The sequence below is a fragment of the Odocoileus virginianus genome, chromosome 2, assembly GCF_023699985.2.
Source record: "Odocoileus virginianus isolate 20LAN1187 ecotype Illinois chromosome 2, Ovbor_1.2, whole genome shotgun sequence".
In the NCBI taxonomy this organism is placed as follows: domain Eukaryota; kingdom Metazoa; phylum Chordata; class Mammalia; order Artiodactyla; family Cervidae; genus Odocoileus; species Odocoileus virginianus.
In genome coordinates, this window is record NC_069675.1 from 70,953,765 (window position 1) to 70,978,614 (window position 24,850).

At 35.9% G+C, this 24,850-nt stretch overlaps 1 protein-coding gene across 13 annotated transcripts in view; it reads right to left on the reverse strand.

The window, feature by feature from the left end:
• The window catches only part of NCOA1 (nuclear receptor coactivator 1), a 208,772-nt gene that overhangs the window by 93,318 nt on the left and 90,604 nt on the right, over positions 1-24,850 (reverse strand). For 12 of the 13 annotated variants that reach the window (XM_070450884.1, XM_070450916.1, XM_070450905.1 and 9 more), the window contains 2 exons: positions 12,431-12,592; positions 2,968-3,073 (listed from right to left, as the gene is read on the reverse strand). In XM_070450884.1, the coding sequence (XP_070306985.1) occupies positions 2,968-3,056 (89 nt within the window). In that variant the 5' untranslated portion in view covers positions 3,057-3,073; positions 12,431-12,592. Of the gene's footprint in view, positions 1-2,967; positions 3,074-12,430; positions 12,593-14,869; positions 14,988-24,850 lie in introns of those variants that run through there. The other variant, XM_070450915.1, reaches the window with a different exon arrangement.

A 24,850-nucleotide genomic window follows, 5' to 3' on the forward strand; every position in this document is an offset into this window, starting at 1 on the left:
TTTATCCCACAAAAGTAAATGCTTGTTTACTTAAAATTCTAAATGCACAGTAGAAGAAAATGTATAAAAATACATCTTAGGCCTTGAAATAGAGGGAAAATTCTTGACAAGACCCTAAAAATCTTGACATATGAAAATCCTAGGTTCTAAGGGATGTCAACAGGTTGGGAGAAGATATTTGCATCAAATGTAAGCAAAAAAGAGTAAAAATTTAACTAGAAAATTAAAAATAACTCTTACAAATAAAAAAAGGAAAGCACAAACTACACAGAAGAAATATGGGCAAGAGATACAACCAGGTAATTCACAGAAGGGGAAAATATAAAGAGCAATAAAAACAAAAATCATGATCAACTTATCTACTTATCAGGGAAATGTACTTAAAATGATAATCCCACACCCATTAGGATGGCAAAAACTTAAAGTGGTGGAAAGAGGTTTTGCCCTGACGTTTAGGGATTGTCCTGGTCTGTTTTTGCCGGGATGGTCCAATTTACCTACATTTCGGGAATGTTTTCTTTGTACTTGATGATGTGATTTTTGTATCCTGTGAAACAGACCTTGTATATTTATGTGTTCTGCTCTACACTGATTCTCGGAGAGTTATTTACCTTGTGCATATTGATTTTAAAACTTTTAAGCCTGAAAAATAAAGTCATTTAATGTTGAAAAAATAAAAATAAAAAAATAAAGTGAGGGAAAAATAGTGAGATAAAGATGCAAGAAAAAAAGGAACTCTCAATGATTGTCATTTGAAGAATAATCTGGTAAGTACACAGTTAACATAAAAATGTACACAGATTCTAACGAAAGTTTTATGTATAAAATAGTAGCTATGTACAAGAATGTTCATGTTTGCTATAGTGCTGGCTCTAAGAATGAAAATTTGTAACAAAAAGGCTATTTACCCATAAGGAATGTCTAGCTACTTGGAAACAGATTCTTCAAATATGGTATTTCAAGTAATGTAATATTTATCAAAAGTTAACAGAACTGAATAAATCTATGTATCTTTATGTCTAAAGAAAAATATATACAGTATTATATAATACATAAATTTAACAAATATTCTATATTGTTCACAGATACTTATAAATATACATAATCATTAAAAACAGACTGAAAGAATTAGAGACAAATCAGTTTAATCATTAACCATTTTACTATTTTTACTTAAAACTGCAAATACAATAATGTATTAACAAAATACTAAGAATATGACAAAATATTATCAACTACATGTGGTGGGTAGTTTCCTAGTCTCTAAATTTTTTTTATAGATTAAAAATTTCCCCCCAAATAAAAATTTCAAGTAAAACACAAAAGTGTAAGTCGCTCAGTCACGTCCGACTCTTTGCAGCCACATGGTATAGTCCATGGAATTCTCCAAGCTACAACACTGGAGTGGGTAGCTCTTCTCTTCTCCAGGGGAATCTTCCCAACCCAGGGACTGAACCCAGGTCTCCTGCATTGCAGGCAGATTCTTTACCAGCTAAGCCACCAGGGAAGCCCCAAAATACTGGAGTGGGTAGCATATCCCTTCTCCAGGGGATGTTCCTGACCCAGGAATCGAACCAGGGTCTCCTGCATTGCAGGCTGATTCTTTACCAGCTGAGCTACTAGCGAAATCCTAAAACACAATAGTTTTATTTATTTATTCTTAAATTAAGAAGGACTGACTTATAAGAAATAAACAGGAACATTAACTCTGATAACACAGGCTTGATTATGAGTACTGAGGTTACCATCACTCTGTAACAGTTCTCTGAATTCATTAACAGAAGTAGTCACTTTTCTTTCCCCAGCCTGAAACCCTGGCACTCTCCTGTAAAAATTCTTTCTTGGTTGCCCCATGAGAAAAACGCATGTAATCCAATGAGAGAAGAGTCTTCTGCTGTTTTATACTCTGATCAATGATTATCAACTGGGGGCCATATTGCTTTCTCTGTCCCCAGGGGTATTTGACAATGTTTGGATTATCATTTTTGGTAATCAAAACTGGAAGGGCATTTTGGTATCATAACTGATATAAAAATTCTATTGGCGTCTAATCGTGTAGAAGCCAGGGATACTGTTAAACATACTACAACATACAGGATAGCTTCCCACAACAAAGAATTATCTTGTCCACAATGTCAATAGTGTGGGGGTTGAGAGACTTTGCTCCAGATCCTCGGAGGTGAGTGGAATAAAATCCCCACTCTTAAAAAAAAAAAAAAAAAAAAAAATCCCCACTCTTCTCTCCGGTAGGAAGCTGCTGCTTTGATCTGACTTAAGTTCTATCTCTATCTGGCATTTATTAGAGCCTTCTCAGCAATAACTCTCTTTTGCCTATTTCAGATGACCATGTTCTGTTAAAACAGAGATATTTAATTCCAAAAATAGCCATTCTTTAAAATCCTAATATTATCAATTTATTTTTTTGTTCCACTAATACCATAATGCACTGAGATGGCAGTTTAAAAAGGTACAGTGGATTTATTTATTCCTTTGCCAAATACTTTCTGTGGCCTTACTATATATAAGCTACACATTGTGTTGGGAACTAGGGATAAAACGGTGAGCCAGGACAAAGTTCTTACCGCAGCACAGCATGCAGCAGAGAAGCCATGGAACTCATTAAATAAGTACACAAGCTAGTAAAGCGCTGAAATTATAGATCATAGCTCTAAAAATACATGTGAAATACATATACAAATAGGGGAGGTCTGACCTAGTAGTTGTGGAAGGAAGAGAAGGCTCCCTTTTAAAAAATAATGACTGAACTGATATTTGGAGAACACACAGGTGTTGAATACAGGAAATCTAGAGGGAGCAAACCAGCCCTGGGGAAAGAAGAGGAACACGGTGAGTATGAGCGACTCAGAGAAGGCCGGTAAACCCACAGATGAAGCAAGCTCTAAAGTGACAATGAAAATGGTAAAGCAGCTCTGCCAGAAATAAGACTGAGAAAAAGAGTGTTCCTACCTTGATGCCAGTGTGTCACACGGCGACCCTTTCCTCTTATGTGAGTCTGGGTTAGCAGGGTCAGATGAACTGTCCCCAAGGCCACTCATGTTGAAAAACTTCACACCTAAAAAGGAAGGAAAATGATAAGAAATCTACCCTAATGAACTTTTCAACCATAAGGGGATAGAAAGCTCCCTTTATGTCAGAATATATCTAAACATTGCACTTTCTCAGTGGATAATTACAGTCATCATAAAATCATCCACATTTATATAAAAGCACAGGAGCCATCAGCTATTAGTGTTTCTACACTTTCTTCTCCATACCTGTAAAATAAAATTAGTCACCCTTTATAAGACCATAGAGATCAATTAGGATGAAAATATTGCTAGAATAATTAAATAGCCGATGAGATGTTTTTAAGAGAAAAATCACTTCATAGGTAAATGCAAAAAAATGACTCTATGAGAATCAGAAATTATTTATTTATTTAAGACTATTTTGAAAAGGACTTAAAGCAACTTTTTACTCATAAGGTTTGAGGTTTTATATTGAGAGAAAAAGAAATAATACATATATAATTAAAAGTTAAAGCGATTAACTAGATTTGGATTTTGAATTGTACTTACCAACTTTGAATTCTATATTTCTAACTTTGTGTTTATGCAGTCAGGCGACAAAGATCAAGTGTTTAGTCTATGTTAGGATCTTGGTATAGATGCCAGAGAACACAGAGTCATTTCCCCTAGCATGCCAGCCAGGTCTCTCTTACATGCTATCTCAGCTAGTGACTGCACTTAAAGATCCCTTCTGATCTGTCCCTATCAACACTATTCTCTATAGAATCTCTAATGAAACTCGGATTCCTGCCTCTGGCCTTATGTTCATCACTGCCCTTAGACTTTACTAGTGCTAAACAATACACTGCTCATTATCTTCCACTCCATCTACCCTTGAGAAAGGAGAGGAAACTCTTGTTAAATGGGAAAAATCTTTAACTCTTCCTTAAATTCCAAAATTATTAAATAGCTACAGTACTGTATGTTAGCAGTCATGCTTGTAAAGTTGAGATCCCTAAGAATCTCTCACATGGCTTTAATTAATGTCTGAGTAAATCCTTTTTCCTCTCTCTAGTCCTAAAACTTACTTTGTCTCTAGCTCTTTCTCAACACTAAAGATTTTCATATCCCCTTTTCAGTATAAAAATACCTAGAATTCTAATCGTGAATTTATTATTCCATGTAACCAAAGAGGCACATTTTAAATTTCTCCATATTAGATGTAAAGGTCATGAAAATCTCCAGCTTCTAGGACTGCAATCTTGTAGTTATTCCTTACTTTTCTTTTTCACTCCTCATTTTGTATCAGTATCAATGTCCTGTCAAGTCTTTATTAACAAAGATCCTACAACATCCCCTCTTTCTTCATTCTCAAATACAGTTTTGATTCTTGCTTAGAAGCTAATACCTAATTCTAGATTCATGCAAGATCCCTCTATCTTATTTCTCATTTCCAGTCATTCTCACTTCTAATGTGTCCTATAAACAGCAGCAAAACCATTCCTACTCAAATGGCACTTTCAAGGTATCACTTCCGTGATGAAGAATCAGCCTGATTCTCCTACTGGAGCATGGTAAAAGCATGTGCATTAGGGTCAGAAAGGCCCTGTTTAATCACTACCTGCCTATTTGTGGGCAAAACGCTTAATCTCCTTAAACCTATTTCCTCATCAGTAACTTAAGAATAATAACTATACTTTGTTGCTGTTGTTCAGTCGCTCAGTCGTGTTAGATTCTTTGAGACCCCATGGACTGCGGCATGCCAGGCTTCCCGGTCCTTCACCATCGCCCGGAGCTTGCTCAAGCTCACGTCCATTGAGACAGTGATGCCATCCAACCATCTTGTCCTTTGTCATCCCCTTCTCCTTCCTTCAATCTTTCCCAGCATCAGGATCTTTTCTAAAGATCTGGCTATTTGTATCAGGTGGTCAAAGTACTGAAGCTTCAGCTTTAGCATCAGACCTTCTAATGAATATTCACAGTTGATTTACTTTAGGATTGACTGGTTTGATCTCCTTGCAGTCCAAGGGACTCTCAAGAGTCTTCTCCAACACCACAGTTCAAAAGTATCAGCATTCAGCCTTCTTTATGGTCCAACTCTCCCATCCATACACGACTACGGGAAAAACCATAGCCTGGACTATACGGACTTTTGTCGGCAAAGTAATGTCTGCTTTTTAATATGCTGTCTAGATTTGTCATAGCTTTTCTTCCAAGGAACAAGCGTCTTTAGATCTGTAGTGAGGACTGAATGAAAAGTGCATGAAAAGGCTGCACTAAGTAACTGTTGGTTATTGTAATTATCTCCCCTTTAGACCAAGGGCTCCATGAGGGGTAGTGTTCATTAGTGGATAACTCACTCCATACTTCCTCATTGAAAAATACAATGGACACTTTTCATTTCTTCATTTACTGACACTAACCATTATCACTACTACTTTACTGGGCTGCACGGAGCAGCATCTGAAACTGTTTCCTTCTGGAAACATTGTCACCCATTGACTTCTGTGATCCCACACTTTCATCACTTACTTAATACATAAATCAAGCATCTATCGTATCTCAGGCACTGTGCTAGGAGTTGAGTAAACTGTGGATAGGAAAATAAAGGTTTCTGCCCTCATGAAGTGGGAAACATAAACAAGGAAAACACAAAACAATATTTAATTTTCTACAATGATAAAAGTCATAAAGAAAAAGAATAGGGTTCATAGAGAAAAACAATAGAGACCTATTTTTAACTGGGTGATCAACTGAGGCTTCTCTGACAAACTGATGTTTAAGCCATGACCTGAGAGATTAACAGTAGTGTGGTTTTCTACTTACCTTATTCTCAGTGCTTTTTGCCCAATTGGATTAGATTGTGTTAGATTTCCTCGAGGCTCTAATGTCCTAGTCCTCTTTTCCCCCACATTATACATTATTTTGGGGGGATATCACTCACTGAATAATGGCTTCAAAAAACATTTCTAAACCAATTATTCCCAAATCTCTATCTCCTGAGCAGATCTCCTGGGTCTCAGACTCACAACCCACTCCTTGCTGGATAACTCTATCCAGATGTCACACAGACACTTCAAACTCAACTTTTCAAAACGAACTTAACATCTCCTCCTCATGTACTTCTTTTCCTCACAGTTGGTACACTGGAGTCATTCCAGCCTCTTCTCTCACCCCACATGCAATCAAACATTAAGGTGTGTCCATTTTTATTTCCATCCTATACTTACAGTCTCCTCCCACCTCTTGTGGAACTATCAAAATAACTTCCCAGGCGGTCTTCATGAGCCACCAAAGCAGGCTATCAAAAACATAAGACTGGTCAGGTCAATCTCCTGCTTAAAACTCTTCCCTTAAATCTTCACTGTCCACAGGATAACTCTAAAGCCCCAACATAATACACAAAGATTGCACCAGCTCCCATCTATTTTGCGTCCATTATGGAATTTGGTGTATGAGTGATGAAATATTTGTCCAATCAACATTAGCCCAACCAATATAACCTATGTATAGATTATAATATATATAATATACTACATAGAATCCCTATAGACACATATAGATTATATATGCTAATTTTAGTTTCAAAACTAAGGAAAGGCTTTAAAATCCTTGGTAATATCCCATCCTCCCTGCAAAGGTAAACATTAGTCAGAAACTTTACAATGACATCAGTGTGGAGAGCCTAACTTAACCCAGCAACAAGTATTTATTGAGCTCCTATGCTGTGTAGTAAGTCACTTCAGTCATGTTTGTTTGTGACCCTATGGATTATAGCCCGCCAGGCTCCTCTGTCCATGGGATTCTCCAGGCAAGAATACTGTAGTGGGTTGCCATGCCCTCCTCCAGGGGATCTTCCTGACCCAGTGACTGAACCTGCATCTCCTGCATTGGCACGACACTACCATTACCATTACCATGACTCTTTAACATTAGTGTGACCTGGGAAGACCCACTGAGTGCCTACTATTTGCCAGCTTCTGTTCTAGGAGGTGGGAATACAATTGTGCATGAAACTTATAAAAATTCACTGTCTTCATAAAGTTTCATTCTACTGTGAAGGAAAGAGAAAGTGAAAAAGTTAATTACAGAGTATATGAAAAGATGGTAAAATGGAGAAAAATAAGGTAAAAACAGAGGCTTAGGTTTATGGAAGGAGAAGGGCAGCAATTTAAAGTACAGTAGTTAGGAAGCGCCTTACTGAGAAAGTATTGAATTGTGTGTGCTCAGTCGTGTCCAACTCTGCAACCCCATGGACTGTAGTCTGCCAGGCTCCTTTGTCCCTGGAATTCTCCAGGCAAGAATACTGGAGTGAGTTTCCATTTCCTTCTCCAGAGGATCTTCCCAAACCAGGGATGAAACCTGGGTCTCCTGCACTGCAGCTTTTTTTACTGTCTGAGCCACCAGGAAGCCCTAAGAAGGTGAGATGTGAACAAAGACTTCAAGGAAGTGAGAAGAGAGAATGACATCTGGGGGAAGAGTGCTCCTGGCAGGGCAAGGGCTGTACAGCCCTAAGGCTGGAATGTAACTATAGTTTTTGAAAAATAAAACTGGGGAGTGAGGAGCAGGAGACAAGACTGCATCATGTAAGGTCTTGGCTGAAACCAATTTAAAGACTTTAGTTTTACTCTGAGTGAATCAGCCAATCATTGGAGGGTTAATAATAGAGGAGTAACAAGGTCTGATTTTCATTCTAAGACTTCCTGCATGAAGGGCAAGCATAATCCTCCTGATCTCAGGGATCTGCTATCTAAATAAGTTTCTAGCTGCTAAATGGACATTTCCACTTGGATATTCCACTGCCATCTCAAATTCAACATGTATAAACATAATGGACTTTTAAGTTCCGGGTTTCTATTAATGATAAATAAATGAGATGAGCTGCATTATGGATTAATGTCATCAGAGGAAAATGTTTATTAAACCTCCCGTGGTGGGGGAGAGGAAGGATCTATAGGACAAAGAAAATAACTACAATTGAAGGTAGATAACCTCAATGCAAAGATAAATATACCAGACTTGAAACCACAACCACAACAAAAAAAGATGTTGAAAGACCTGACAATGATTTTGATAGCATCCATTCTCAAACACAAAACAAGAATAATCAGTTAAGTGACATATTATTATAATGAATAAGATGGCTGACATCTTTTCCTGTGAAGAGTCACAGAAACATTAATGAGGTTAACCAGATATCACAGAAGTAAAGAAGTCACTGAATTTTATTTTTACATAGAAATAAAATATATTTCAAAATTAAAACAAAAAAGAGAAATCATGTGATAAATTAATAAGAATGAAGAATTATCAACTCTAAACTTTTCAACAAAATTAGAAATACAAAAGAGAAGACAAAGATGAACAAGAAAGAAAAATGAAAGAATTGAGAGTCTGCTAGCAATCCAAGCGTTTCCTCACTCTTACTTAAAGCCCAGTTTTCCTTAGCTGCTCATCCTGTTACTTAAGGCATTAGGTTCCACCTATCTAAGAATCAACCTATCCGAATTCTGCTGGCTCTCAAAATACTCCTGGGCATATATTTCTTATGCTTATATGCTGTAAAATTACAATTATCTTGCTTGTCTCTTCTTCTAGATTGTGAATTCAAAAAAAATTACTAGATCTTTTTATTGTATATCCAACATACAACATAATGTCTAAAAGTTACAGAAGCCAAAACAGGTGATAAATTAAAAGTGAGTTATTTTACTAACATGACATTTAAATTTTTTAAAGAATGTTTAAGCTTTTTTTACAGTATTTTCTGAAATCTTTCCTAATGCTTTGGAATTCTTTTCTATAATTGAGAAATTGAGCTTTCTTGAAATCCTCTTTCCCCTGTTTTCAGTGGGGGAAAAAAAGAAACTATCTTTTTGATCTAGAAATTTGAGAATTTCTAATTCTGAAAAGGCTAATAAGGTCTATTTTGAAGAAACCTACAATATTTCACAGTACAACAGAGACACAAAGACATGTTGTATTTACACAACTGTAAACATAAGCAATATAGTCTCATAGTTTGGACAATTCTGAGCAACAAATAAATCTAGATTTAAAACAGATTTCCCATACCATGCTGCTACCGGCTGGAGACTGACATCTGCTAAATTTATCTGAAATTCTGGGGCTGAGGAAACATTAGACAACAATTCAACAGCAATTCAATATCTGGCCTACCAAAATAAGTGCCAACAGTAAGAAGCTAGGAGAAAGTCACCAACAATTTGCTGATGATATGATTCTGGTATTAACTACCTTCTATTTACAAACACAATAAACAGATAGTGGAATGCAAAACCTCTGATGAGTGAAAACTTTTATAGCTGTTCTATTTGTGGAATGGCTTTATATCTGGCAGTAGGGAACTTAAACAAGGTTCATTAAGAAAAGAAATGCTGGTTTCAGGAAGCCAATTTACATAACACCTTTTAAAAAAAGAGGTATGGTTTCTAACTAAAAGTACCCTGTTGATTTAAAAAGAGTTGCTAAGTTATACACAATCTCATGCACTTTCTAGAGAGCAGTTTTAGAAACCAGAAACCACATCTACCTCTGTTCAAGCAGACCAGACTAAACCAAATAGGTGAGGCTGAAGAAACAGGTCACTGCTTTATATTTCAGGTGAATTATAGATTTCTACATATGAAATTTGTCACTCATCTCCCAGATGAAGCTGAGGATTACATAATCTGAAAAATAACAATTAATTAATAAACAATGCTAACAATGTACTTTAAAATGCTAGCAAGCAATTAGCAAAGAGCACAAACATGAAGGGACACAGAGTTAAACCTCTCCCAGATGGTAAGAATCTGCCTACAATGCAGGAGACCTTCAATTCAATTTGGGGTTGGAAAGATCCCCTGTTGAGAAAGGAATGGCTGCCCCCTCCAGTATTCTTGCCTGGAGAATTTCATGGACAGAGGAGCCTGGTGGGCTACAGTTCATGGGGTCGAAGAGTCAAACACAACTGAGCAACTAACGCTTTCACTTTCCTTTAGCTGATAATATCACACAGGAAAAATCATGATAAATAGAGAGTTCCTGCACTGGGTAACTGCCATAAGGAATGTTTCTCAAACTGGAGTACTCAAATACCTAAGATTCTCTTTAAAAAAGTTTTCACTTTTGTCTTCTCATTTCAATGACAATTGAAATCTTTCTCATGCGATAAAAAATGGATGGGGACTTCAGGATTTCTATTGCCCCTTTTATGGCTGAGCAATTTCACATGTTTGGAGATAGCACATTTTGTGTACCTACTCATCAGATGGTGGCCACTGAGGTTTTCCATTATTGGGACTATTAAACAACAATGCTACTATAAACATTTATGTGCAAATTTTTGTGTGAATATGGTTCCAATTCTCTCAGATATGAAACTACTAGGTCATATTTTATTGATAACTCTAACTTTTTGAGGAACTGTCAAACTGTCTTCCACAGTGGCTGTACCACATTAAATTCTCACCAGCAATGCGCAAGTGTCCACTTTTTCTACATCCTCACCAAAAATTGCTATTTTCTGTTTTTTAAATTTTATTTTAATTATAGCCACCCTCGTGTGTGTGAAATGGTATTTCAATGTAGTTTTATTTTACATTTCTCTAATTACTAGTGGGGGCTTCCCTGGTGGCTAAGTGGTAAAGAATCTACCTGCCAATTTAAGATCCCTGGGTTCGATTCCTGGGTCTGGAAGATCCCCTGGAGAAGGAAATGGCAACCCACTCCAATATTCTTGCCTAGAAAATTCCATTGAAAGAGGAGCCTGGTGGGCTACAGTCCATGGGGCTGAAAAGTCAGACATGACTTAGCAACTAAACGACAACAACTATTAATGACTAACCATCTCATGTGCTTACTTTCCATCTGCATACCTTTGGAGAAACTTTTATTCAAGTCCTTTGCCTATTTTTAAATTTGGTTGTGTTTTTATTGTTTGTGTTTTTTTAAGTCATAAGAGTTCTTTATATTCATGTCCAGATCCTAATCTGATATATGATTTGCAAATATTTTCTTCCATTCTGTGAATTATCTTTTCATTTTCTTTATAGTAACTTTTTAAAAAATTAAATTTATTTTTAATTGAAGGATAACTGCTTTACAATATTGCACTGGTTTCTGCCAAACTATGGTAACTTTTGATGACCTAAAGTTTTCAGTTTTGATGAAATCCAACTTATCTACTTATACTTCTTTGTTTAATAAATACAATGTCTGGGCTTCCTCCACTAATGGCTATTTTTCCTGTGTGTAAGTCATACTTTTTTATTTCCTTGTATGTCTAATTTTTTGTTAAAAAAAGAAGAAGAAGAAAAGATATTTTAAAGCTAATGACTGAACAGGGATGTCCTTAAACATCTGGAAACAAAAAATCTCTGAACCCACAAAGCAGGAACCAAAACTCAGATGGTGGTTATCCCTGGCCCAAAAAAGAGTCCTGGCTTCTTAAGCCTCTGCCATAAACAACGTGCCCATATCTTAATCTTTATGGCCAGGAATAAACAGCAAAGGCAAAGAAACAGTCTTTGAATCAGACTCATCTTATCTGTTTCATTTATTCTATAAACTATCAGACTTTTTAAATTGCTTTAAAAGAAAATTTTGTACACATTCTTTTCAATTTACTACACTAATAATAAAGACATTACCAAGGACTTGCAACTTAACTTCTAAAAGTATATAATGTTTGAAACAAAGTATTTAACAAATTTATGTTTACCACTAAAAGTTTATTCTACAGATCAAGAAACAATGTTTCCAACCTTTGCATTTTTTTCCTAGATGGAAAAGAATAAGTTTGGGGAAAGGGTAAAAAAGTATTTTTTTTGTTTTCTATTAGCAAATAGATAAGGAGAAGAAAACAAAATAAGTTTTAAACCCAATATTTTAAATTCCTCATACTTAATTTAAAATTTAATTTTTTAATATAAGAAATAAATACAAATGCATTTGCCTTGTGAAAATACTCTAGGAAAAATAGTCAGCATATGAAACACATTTATAGTAGCTATCTTATTAAAACAATTTGGCAAAAATACCCTCAAATACCCTCAACATTTCCTTGTAGATCTGTAAAACTAGATGATTCCAGTTATCTTAAAAGGACATGGGGTAACTGTAGATACACTGTACATGTCTTCCAAAAATCAGTTTCACATTGTTCTAACTTGTGAAAAATACATTGGCATTAAAAAAAATAGATTACAATCAGTCTTCCTGACTACAGCTATCTTTAAACAATAAAATAAGTATTTGATATTTACTTGCATGTGCACAGTTTATAGTAAGCTAGCAAAAAGGCAACAGCTTTTAAAAAATTAAGTTATGGTCATAAGACAAAAATTAAGTGACAAAAATGACAATGTCTATCTCCTTCCATGAAATAAAGTTCTTTAAAACAGAGTTACAGTTCCTACCTGGGAGACTTCTTTGTTCATAATGAGTCCTCAAAACAGATATGGTCAAATATGGTGCTCCATGGGGTAGTTTCCAGTGGAATGGGGGAATACTCTTTTCCAGAGATGGCTCTAGGTAAGTCTCTTCACTCTTACCTCATTTAAGGCCAGTTACTCAAACAACTAAAACAAAGGAGAAGCAAAAAAACAAAAGCAGAAGGGAGGTTAGATCATTATTTTATTTTCTATGAAATAACAAGTCAGAAATGCAAAGTTAAAAACAAAAAAGACACAACTTTTCAGGCCAAACGGAAAAATACTTCCAAAAGACAATGGATGAATATCTGATTTCACAACTGAGATCCTTCTGGTAACTAAATATATATTCCTATTTAAGACTGCCGCTTAAGTAATACATAATTGCATTCTGTCCTTACTGTTCTGAGAGGCCCATTTATATGTCTTTAAAAAAACTTTTTCTGGCTGCATTTGCATGTTTATCTTTCTTTCTACCTATAAATTCTGATTTTTAATGTTTTCAGTTTGCATTTAATTCTTTTGTTTCTGTAACACTTCCCATTATATATTAAAGTTACTATGGTATTTTACTTTCAAATTTTTTATTGAAAAAGTGTATAAACTTTTTATATTCGTAATATCTAAAAATAAATTTCATTGACTTGTTTCCAGTAAAGATGAATGATCCTGTACTGGACTACAGATAACAATGGACAAAAAACTCTGGACAAAATAAAATTTACTCAAAGACACAGAAAAGTGACCAAAAGCAGGTAGAAATGTGGGAAATCTGATAACTGAAAGTAAGAAATCGTACTGAATAAGATCTGTACTCATAGAGAATTCTTCCCAGTATACCCTGAAGTACTACAAGCGGCTAGGCCTAAGGGCCACTGTCCCTTGGCTTGAAGCATTGGAGAATGTAGTTCAGAGCTGACAGAATGCTAGATAACAAGACGAGAAAATCATGGTAAGAAGGCAGCAGAGCAAGGGGGCGGGGTACCTTAAATCTGTATACAAATGTTCCTCAAATCCTTGGTTGAGCCTCTGAATTGCTCAAGCACAGGGAGACTCCAAGTAGCTCCATATAACCATACCACAAGTGAGATTCCCTTTTGCTGTTTATAATCACACACTCCTCACTCCCTTTTTCTTAACTCCTGAGTAACCACTTAACTGCCTCCATTTCTATAATTTTGTCACTTTGAGAATATTACAAAAATTGAATCTAGTATGGAAATATTTTGCAATGCTTTTTTCACTCAGTATAATGCCCTTGAGATCCATCCAACTTGTTGCATATAAAAATTGTTTGTTGCTTTTTATTGCTCCATGGTTTGAAGGTACCACAGTTTCTTTTTCACCATTCACTGTCGAGGTACATTTGGGCTGTTTTCAATTTGGGGCTATTATGAATAAAGTTGCTGTAAATATTTGTGTACAGGTTTCTGTGTGAATATAGGTTTTCATTCTTCTAGGATAAACATCCAGAATTGCAACTGGATTGTTCAGTAAGTGTGTATTTACTAGCCAGTAATTTAGTTGTCAACTAGAACAAAAATCAATACTCTTCAGAAAAAAATAACAATCCACAATAGTATCCACAACATCCAGTATAGAATAAAAATTTACTAAACATGCAAAGAAGCTAGAAATTGAAATCCAAAATCGGGGTAACAAAAGGGGGGATCAAAAGAAATCTGTCATAAAATAATCAGCTGAAATTAGCTGATAAGGATGTTAAAGCAGTTATTATGAGTATGTTCAAGATGTTATAATAAGTTAACAGATGGGAAATACTGGGAGCAAATGGAAACTATAAAACAGAATGGAAATTGAAGAACTAAGCTCAACATTAAAAATTTTCAATTCACTGGACAAGCTTAACAGTAGATTTGTGACGGCACAAAAATAAGTTGGTGAACTTGAAGTCAAAACAATACCAAATATGAAGACTGGACAACTGAAAAAAAATTTAAAACCAAAAGCTGATGTTTTGAAAAGATAAAAAAAATTATTAATACCTGAGGTAAGACTAGACAGGGAGCCCTGGCGTGCTGCGATTCGTGGGGTCGGACATGACTGAGCGACTGAACTGAACTGAGGTAAAACTGATTAAGTCCTTTTTCAGGGGTTCACTAAGACTCAATAGCATTAAGATGTAAATTCTCCTCCAAATTAATTCATATACTCAAAAATAAAATTAGTTGTTTACTTTTTACATATCTAGTACCCTTTATGATCAAAGAATATAAATCTATTTTTGTTTTATTATATATTTATAATGTGGGTTTTAAATGCTTGAGGCTTTTGCTCTTTAAATAAAAACTATATTTTCTCTTAATCATGATTTCCCAGAATGATGAATTCCAGATTAAAGTGGAATGTCTATCTAATGTTAGAAAATTGGATGATTCTATGACTGGATCCAAAAGTGCTTACCTCTTATAGTCCCTCTAAATTAAACTAAGTGCTTTTCATATTTTCAAGATTTTTTTTCCTTCGTTCCTTGATTTAGATGCACAATTTGAAAATGCAAAGAAACCTGGACTGGCTCTTCACACTGACATAGGTTAAACTATTAAAGAAAGGAATTTATAGTTAGGTTAGTTGAATTTACATTATAGTTAGTTGCATTCTTCTCACTGTATATATCTAGTTTATTTGTAATTGTAATCAGCAGTGCTATAAAATATTTCCTGGATGATAAGATTCCTCATGGTTACTACTTTGTGTTCTTTCATCTTTGAAGCAATGTATCTCTGAATTTCCCTAGGTAAATCTGCATAAAGTAGTAATTGAATATAGCAAGACGGCATTTTTTCACCTAGTCAACCACAAACCCAGGTTCTGTCATTTTCTGCCTTTCAAGGAAGAGCACTTCTCAAAAATCATTTGTGTAGTTAACACTGCAGATAAAATCTTTGTGAAATAATGCCACTGTCTTCCATAAAACCTTCGAGTTTTTACAGGTACTTTTTTAAAACCAGGCAGGAACTGAAGCCAGATGGATCTTGCTAATGACTGAGGGTACCGATGACTCATGGCCAAACATGTGAGGGAATACAGAAACAATGCTGAGAAGGGAGGCTGAGCATACTCACTCAGCGACTTCATGAAGACAGAAAAGCACGAGATAAATCCATACTCCAAAAAGATATGTAGACAATGAGAAGCAAAAAATATGAAAACCAAGAGATAGGTAACACACTGAGAACCAAAAAAGACAGGCGGAATATGAATGAATAGGGAGAAAAAGAGTAGTGCTGATGATCTGATGTTTGTTATTATGAAATTAATAAGCTTACTGTTCTTAAAACATCTCTCTCTAGTATTTATTATGTATTATCTGTGCTATGCAGAGCTCAGTATTTTAAGTCTTTTCTCACCCCCAGGAGCACAAAACAGGAGATCTGATTATAGCCCCTCATGCCTGGAGGCTTCCCATTACTTGTTCCAATTCTCTCCTTACCGGTAAGGCCTTTCTGTCTTCATTATCTGCTTCTGCCACAAGTACTAGCTAGTGTAGCACCTCAATTCCTTTAATTTTGTTTAATAAATTATTCAGCTTAATCTGTTAAATTCAATCCAATTTAAGAATCACATGAGGAAACAAGGTGATAGAAAAGTACCTATAATGCACTTAATATACAGAAAGAGTAAAAGAGGAAATCTATAAAACAGTCTTCCTTTGTTACTCTGGAGTCAGGCAGAGGTACCGGGCCAGAATTTTTAAATACAGGGAGAAACAGAACAAAAGAGTATCTATGGATCTACCACCCAGAAGTAACGACAGTAAACATTTTTGATGTATCTTTCTTTTCAAAAAAATGAAGTATTATCAATAAATCAGAAGTCCCCACACTCATAAAAAGACTATCCCCCTTCCTTTTGACAGAGATAACCACTGGCATAAATTTAATATATATGTTCTGGTCAAATTTTTTCTATCCATCCATAAACAATATACACTGATGTTTTATGCTTTAAAATATACATGCTTAAACTGTATACTACATATATTAAAATTACAATGTTTATAAGGTATTTTAATAAAATTAGTGCAGATTGAAGGTTGTCTTTATCATACAGTTACTTTTCTTCTTTATGATATACTTTTTGATGAGGAGAGAAAGGGATAATGTTAGCCAAAACTCCCAGTGTACTGGGATTAATAGCTTAGTTTAGCTATGCTGTCATCCAATAATAGGTTGTTATAAATAAACCATTAACATTAGTGGCAATTATAAATTATGTTGGTTACATGTAGTTAAGATTCCAAAGTTACTTCTGTGTTCTTATTAATTCTACCCGGAATAAATTTTAAGAAGTAAAAGGGCACCTAAAAAATTGTGTGAAGAAATAAGTTTTTTTCCTTGGGATGGATCAAAAGATTTTTGTGAAAGAATGAAGAAAAAAATGATGCCACCAACTTTCCTATTAGTGATGACACAAAAGTCATACTCTCCAAACCAAAAACAATCTAAATGAAATGTGAAATCAAGCCATCCATAATAGTTTTAAAATGTCTATAAACTTTATTTATTTGACTTCTCTACAGTATATAGTTGTCTTTTCTTATTAACACTGTGAAGAGAAGGCCTAAAAGAAAATCAAGACTTTAAAAATAGAACTGTTCTTCTTAATAGAATGATAATATTTGCTTATTTTTTCTTGTTAATCTTCAATTTTTAGAAGACTGACTTCATTGTTTTTATGATTACAAAATGCTTTTATGAAAATCTTGCCATTTCTCTCCAGAAAAGTACTTACTTATCCACACAATTTTTGGGGTGTCTTAAAAATCTGGGTAAATTCATAAGTACTGTTAGCAGATAAAATTGCATTATGTTGGAAAGATAGTTAAAATGTTGTTTTTTGATAAACAAGAGTTTCAAAGGGACAGAGCTGGGAAACAAATCTTGGTAAATGGCAAGTTTTCTACAGTGAATCAGCACTACAGAGAATGACCTCAGGGAAATTTTTCATACACATGTGCAACAGAGACGTGAAGAAAAATATTCATGTTAGCAATGTTTATGAGAGCAAAACATAGGAACAACCCAGGTGCACATAGATAACAGCATGGATTAGCAAAGCCTAGTATATTGACACACTAAAACCTAACACTAGTGAAATAAACTGACCAAGATCTAGCTATTCACATCTGCCTACAGGCAACCACAGTCCTTTCTGAAAATTCAGGTAGTTCAGTTCAGTCCAGTTCAGTTGCTCAGTCATGTCTGACTCTTTGTGACCCCATAGACTGCAGCACACCAGGCCTCCCTGTCCATCACTAACTCACAGAGTTTACCCAAACTCATGTCCATTGAGTCAGTGATGCCATCCAACCATCTCATCCTCTGTCATCTCCTTCTCCTCCCACCCTCAGTCTTTCCCAGCATCAGGGTCTTTTCCAATGAGTCAGTTCTTCACATCAGGTGGACAAAGTATTGGAGTTTCAGCTTCAACATTAGTCCTTCCAATGAACACTCAGGACTGATTTCCTTTAGGATGGATGGGTTGGATCTTCTTGCAGTCCATGGTACTCTCCAGAGTCTTCTCCAACACCACAGTTCAAAAGCATCAATTCTTCTGCGCTCAGCTTTCTTTATAGTCCAACTCTCACATCCATACATGACTACTGGAAACACTATAGCTTTGACTAGACAGACCTTTGTCGGCAAAGTAATATCTCTACATTTTAATATGCTGTCTAGATTGGTCATAACTTTCCTTCCAAGGAGTAAGCGTCTTTTAATTTCATGGCTGAAGTCACCATCTACAGTGATTTAGGAGCCCCCCAAAAAATAAAGTCTGCCACTGTTTCCCCATCTATTTGCCATGAAGTGATGGGACCAGATGCCATGATCTTAGTTTTCTGAATGTTGACCTTTAAGCCAACTTTTTCACTCTTCTCTTTCACTTTCATCAAGAGGCTCTTTAGTTCTTCTTCACTTTCTGCCATAAGGGTGGTGTCATCTGGTGTCATTGTCATTTTCCCAGCAATCTTGATTCCAGCTTCTGCTTCCTCCAGACCAGCATTTCTCATGATGTACTCTGCATAGAAGTTAAATAAGCAGGGTGACAATATACAGCCTTGACGTATTCCTTTTCCTATTTGGAACCAGTCTGATGTTCCATGTCCGGTTCTAACGGTTGCTTCCTGACCTGCATACAGATTTCTCAAGAGGTAGGTCAGGCGGTCTGGTATTCCCGTCTCTTTCAGAATTTTCTACAGTTTATCTTGATCCACACAATCAAAGGCTTTGGCATAGTCACTAAAGCAGAAATAGATGTTTTTCTGGAACTCTATTGCTTTTTTGATGATCCAGCGGATGTTGGCAATTTGATCTCTGGTTCCTCTGCCTTTTGTAAATCCAGCTTGAACATCTGGAAATTCTCAGTTCACATATTGCTAAAGCCTGGCTTAGAGAATTTTGAGCATTACTAATTTACTAGCGTGTGAGTTGAGAGCAATTGTGGGGTAGTCTGAGCATTCTTTGGCATTGCTTTTCTTATGGACTAGAATGAAAACTGACCTTTTCGAGTCCTATGGCCACTGCTGAGTTTTCCAAATTTGCTGACATATTGAGTGCAGCACTTTCACAGCATCATCTTTTAGGATTTGAATTAGCTCAACTGGAATTCCATCACCTCCACTAGCTTTGTTTTTAGTGATGCTTTCTAAGGCCCACTTGACTTCACATTCCAGGATGTCTGGCTCTAGGTGAGTGATCACACCATTGTGATTATCTGGATCATGAAGATCTTTTTTGTACAGTTCTTCTGTGTATTCTTGCCACCTCTTCTTCAATATCTTCTGCTTCTGTTAGGTCCATACCATTTCTGTCCTTTATTGAGCCCATCTTTACATGAAACGTTGCCTTGGTATCTGATTTTCTAGAAGAGATCTTTAGTTTTTCCCATTCAATTGTTTTCCTCTATTCCTTTGCATTGATCACTGAGGAAGTCTCTTATCTCTCCTTGCTATTCTTTGGAACTCTGCATTCAAATGGGTATATCTTTCCTTTTTGCTTCTCTTCTTTTCACAGCTATTTCACAGCTAAGGCCTCCTCAGACAGCCATTTTGCTTTTTTGCATTTCTTTTTTGGGGGATGGTCTTGCTCCCTGTCTCCTGTACAATGTCACAAACCTCCGTCCATAGTTCATCAGGCACTCTATCAGATCTAGTCCCTTAAATCTATTTCTCACTTCCAATATATAATCATAATAGATTTGATTTAGGTCATACCTGGATGGTTGAGTGGTTTTCCCTACTTTCGTCAATTTAAGTCTGAATTTGCCAATAAGGAGTTCATGATCTGAGCCACAGTCAGCTCCCTGTCCTGTTTTTGCTGACTGTACAGAGCTTCTCCATCTTTGGCTGCAAAGAAGATAATCTGATTTTGGTGTTGATTATCTGGTGATGTCTATGTGTAGAGTCTTCTCTTGTGTTGTTGGAAAAGGGTGTTTGCTATGACCAGTGTGTTCTCTTGGCAAAACTCTATTAGCTTTTGCCCTGCTTCATTCTGTACTCCAAGGCCAAACTTGCCTGTTACTCCAGGTGTTTCTTGACTTCCTACTTTTGCATTCCAGTCCCCTATATAATGAAAAGGGCATCTTTTTTGGGTGTTAGTTCTAAAAGGTCTTGTAGGTCTTCATAGAACCGCTCAACTTCAACTTCTTCAGCATTACTGGCTGGGGCACAGACCTGGATTACTGTGATGTTGAATGGTTTGCCTTGGAAACGAACAGTAACAGTGAAGCAGCATCACGTACGGGCTCTGGCACCCACTCCACCGTCACCAGGTTTGAAACCTTGACCTCTCCATGCATCAGTTTCCTCAACTACAGAAACCAGGACGACATCTGTACCTACTCAACAGTTGTTCGGGGACTAAACATTCAATGTTGCTGTTGTTTAGTCGTTAAGTCTTGTTCAGCTCTTTCTGTGATCCCATGGACTGTGGCCCACCAGGCTCTTCTGTCCATGATCTCTAGGCAATAATACTGGAGTGGCTTGCCATTTCCTTCTCCCCAGGGATCATATCTTAACGTATGTTAATTTTGATTACTTGCTCCCCTTAAAAAAGGCTGAAAACACCTTAAAACCAAAACTGTGCATTTAAACAGTCTGCACATCAACTACTAAATCTAAAATATTAATAACTTTTACATCTACTTTTATACTCACATTAAAGAGATAAATACTGAAAAGCCTATACCAGTGGATTTTAATACTAATAATTCTTATAAATACATGTTTTCGAGACACGCTATTTTCAAAAGAATTGCTACCAGAATCTCATTTTTCATCCTTGAAATCTTTTTCACTCTCATACCCTATGTATGTTACTCATCAAGCTCCATCTAGTCTATTTCAAAAATAAATCATCAATCAACAGACATACAAATCTGACACCCTATTCCTGCTTAGACTCTTTCCATGAAGTTTTATCTCACATATGACAAAACCCAAAACTCACAACACATAGCACGCTACACTAGAGCCACACTAATCTGTCCTTCACTTCCTCTCCATTCCCCAGTCTTTTTTCCCCATTCCACTGCCTTTACTACAATACAATCTCTGCCCTGAATAATCCCTCCTGTTTTCTTCACCTGCTCAATTCCTTATGCACTGTTCAAGCTTTAACTCCAATTCAATTTCTCTTACCCCAGTAATCAAAATGAGCCCTCCATGCCAGTTTCAACTTTTTCTTCAAAGAATTAAAAAAATACATTTTTTACATATTTGTTTGTGTTATTATGTACACCATTTACCTTTCTCACTAGACTGTAAAACACCAGGTGTACATTTTTAAACTGGCACAGAGTAGGTATACAACATTTTAGAAGTTTAATTTGTGGAATTAGTGAATCTGTTCTAATTCAAGAATGGCAGTAAAGCTGAAAGCTCAAAGAGAATGAGGATCATTAAACTGATCAAAGGACATTACAAATCTTTCTAAACAAATTCAAGAGGAGTATGAATGGCATAAGGGGGACAAACTAGATTATTAACATAAGAGATTAGGCAAAGGTCTGGTGGTGAGAACACAGGGAGGCAAGAAAGATGAAAGTAGTAAAACTGTTAGATTAGTCTCTACTAATTGGAGAATGCCTATTTCTGTGGCATCATTCTGCAACATAATTTGCAACCTCTCTGTTTTGGTCCTACTGCAAGAGAAAACACCAGGGTTTGGAGAGAGTTCATATTCAAAGAGCTAAAAATGAAACGTAACACCTAAACTACAACAGTTTAGTTCTTTCCTAAAGAGCAACTCTTCTAAATGGAAGCATTTGGGAGAGAGAAGATCAAGAAGAGATGAAGATGTAGAAACTTAATGATAAACAGGAAAGTCTGAGAAGGAACAAAGACATTTAAAAACAACTGAGGGGAAGTTACGTCTCTCTGGATGATAGAGAGTAAACTACCCCCTTTCACTCCAATAAAATCTTTAGGAATGGCTTGGTTTTATGCATTAGCAAAAAATGATGTTGGCATTACATTTTTTATGTTTCTTACTTGTTTTCTACTTTGCAAGAACTCTTGAAAAGAGCTCCAAAACAGAGAATGGTAGTCTAAAGAAGAACAATTTGTTCCCCCACCACACAATTATATTATGAAAACACATAGGCAGTTAAACTGAATGACAAGAGTATTCTATTTCTTATTTAAAAAAAAACATATTTCTTCAGGTCATCTAACCAGTTAGCAAACTGGTTAGCAAGGGCCATAATGAAGGCCATAATGAAGTCAAGGATTATGGGTCTGGATCCCTATGATCCATCAATATTTCTATTCCAAAATCAAAGGCTATATGCCTAATATTTGGTAAACTGCCTTTCAAATGAGAAAAGCTAGATAGTACATTAATGGCAGACAAGAGAATATGAACAGACGAATGAAACTCATCACTATCATTATTGGCAAAATTTAAACTATATGTCACAAATGACTTCGAATCCAGGGTCATATTAGTTTGTGAAAAAGGTCAAAGAACCTTTGAAAGTTTGGAAAATAATTCTATTTCAGTCTCATGTAAATTCTTTCAAGAAAGTTCACCATGTAATTTTAAGTCTAAAACAAACCCAAGTGAATGCTTTCCAAGAATAAATTAAGGATTACATTCAAAAAGAAATGACTACTTATAATGTAATTATCTCATTTTAATGATGCTTAAAGTAATTAAACAATTTAATGAGGGAAAAGAATCTATGAAAGGTCCTGTTAACTGTTGACCATAGTAGAAGAGTTTTTAAAAAAAAAAACACATTTTGTTTAAACTCCTCTCATGTTTAGATCTAACAAAAGCAATAATGCAATGTAAGTAGTAAGTAACACCAAATTCCTAATCATAATTGAAAAGACAGTACAAAATGTCTACTCTTTCCTATTTAACCATCTGGAACATGTTAGAGACTCCCTGAAAGCCAGAAAAATCTGCAAGTTTAATTACACTCTGGGACTATTAGCATGACATGCTTCAATAAATACTCCTAATAGGATTTGCTGATATAATAATTGGCACTAAAATGGATGGATTTTCTTTATTTGGCCATTTGTTCTTACTGACTAAATACCCAAGAAAACCAATAAATTGTCCCTCCAATAGAAAACAAACAAACAAAAGTCCACCAAGCAAGGACAAAGTGCGACAGGTTGCAGAGGCAGAATGTAAGGCGTGAGGCAAAGAGCAAAGATTTGCAAACACCTGAGTTCAATTTTTATTTTCCCTCCCACTGTTTCCCTTTTTTTCTCTCTTCCTCCAACCCCAATCTGGCATGACTATCTGCTCTCTGGTCAGAAGTGACTTGGTTAGGGTTAAAAGAAAATGTTATATGCCATCTTGGAGTTGGTCAAATTCCAGTAGGCTGAAGGCCTTCAGAGAATAACATGGGAAAACATTCAAAACTCACTCTACTCCTGATGGGTTTGGACATGTAACATTTAGTTACCTAAACTGTAAAGGTTAAGCAAAGGAAGAACCCAACCAAATAAGATGTCCAGGAAGACAGTTCTGGCAGCTGAGCAACAGAGTGAATGGGGCTGTTGTGATAGACTAGTTCTGATACATTGAGCGGTTGAACCAATGCAGCAACAGTGGGGTTGAATGAGACACTGGACTAAACCAACAAGAGGAGGAGGTGAAAAAGAGAGCCCCAATTGTCAGCATGTACTAACTATGAAAATAATTCATGTTTTCTGTACAAGTCCAGAAAATATAATAAAAAGAATAAAATAAAAACCACCCACAACTGTTTCATCTAGAATTAATGCAAACATTTGTATACATAGTCTTCTACAAATATAGACTACACATGTAATTCTTTATAGTTTTGTTTTTAATGATCAGTGCACATATTAAGAGCATCTTTATTTGCTAAATTGACATAATTCTCTTTATTATTAATTTTATTTATTTTCAGCTGTGCTGGATCTTGGTTACTGCATGCAGGCTTTCTCGAGTCGCAGCAGCAGGGGCTACTCTCTAGTTGTGGTACTCAGATTTCTCATTGTGATGGCATCTCTTGTTGCAGAGCAAGGACTTACAGACTTCAGTAGTTGAGGCACATAGGCTTCGTTGCCCCATGGCATGTGGAATCTTCCCTGAGCAGGAATCAAACCTGTGCACCCTGTGTTGGCAGGCAGATTCTTAACCACTGGACTAACACAGAAGTCCACTAAATTTTTATACACAAAACTTCTCATGTTATTAAATATTCTTCTACATTGTCTGTAAAATATTCTTGTGTGTGTGTGTGTATGTGTGTGAGTTTTTAAGCAGAGGGTGGGACTTTAGTTCCAATTTTTTGCTATTAAAAACAATGCTATGATGAGGCATCTCTCCAGCTAAAACTTTACTTTCATTCAGGATTATATTCTCTAAATAAGTCCTACAAACACCAAGTGTCCTATAATGGGAGTCTAGGTGTATATTAAAGACATTTAGCGAAGACTGAGTTTACAGGAGATAACAGACGTCTGAGAGAGAAGCTAATGAATTTTCAGTTATGTACACATTAATTATGAATATGACATCCAAGTAGATCTGTCTAGCTGACTTCCAAAGTAGTGGGATATAAAGATCTTCAGAATCAATGACATATTGATAATAATGGAATAGATGAGAGGACCAAGAAAAAGTATTAAGAGAGGAGAATGGATTACTCTGGAAACATTCCCATATTTAAAGAAGGGGGCAGTTACAGCCAGAAGATCAAGTAACAAAAAAGAAAAAGAAATTAAAGAAAGAAAGAAAATGAATAAAGATAAGAGGAAAACCAGAAGTTGAGAGCAGAGAGACCATAGTGTCCAGTTTCAAGAATTATTTTGAACCTGACAAAACAATCACAAGCCCTTTGAGGGTAACAGCAACACACATCTGTCAGATATCACATATTGTTTCACAGTTG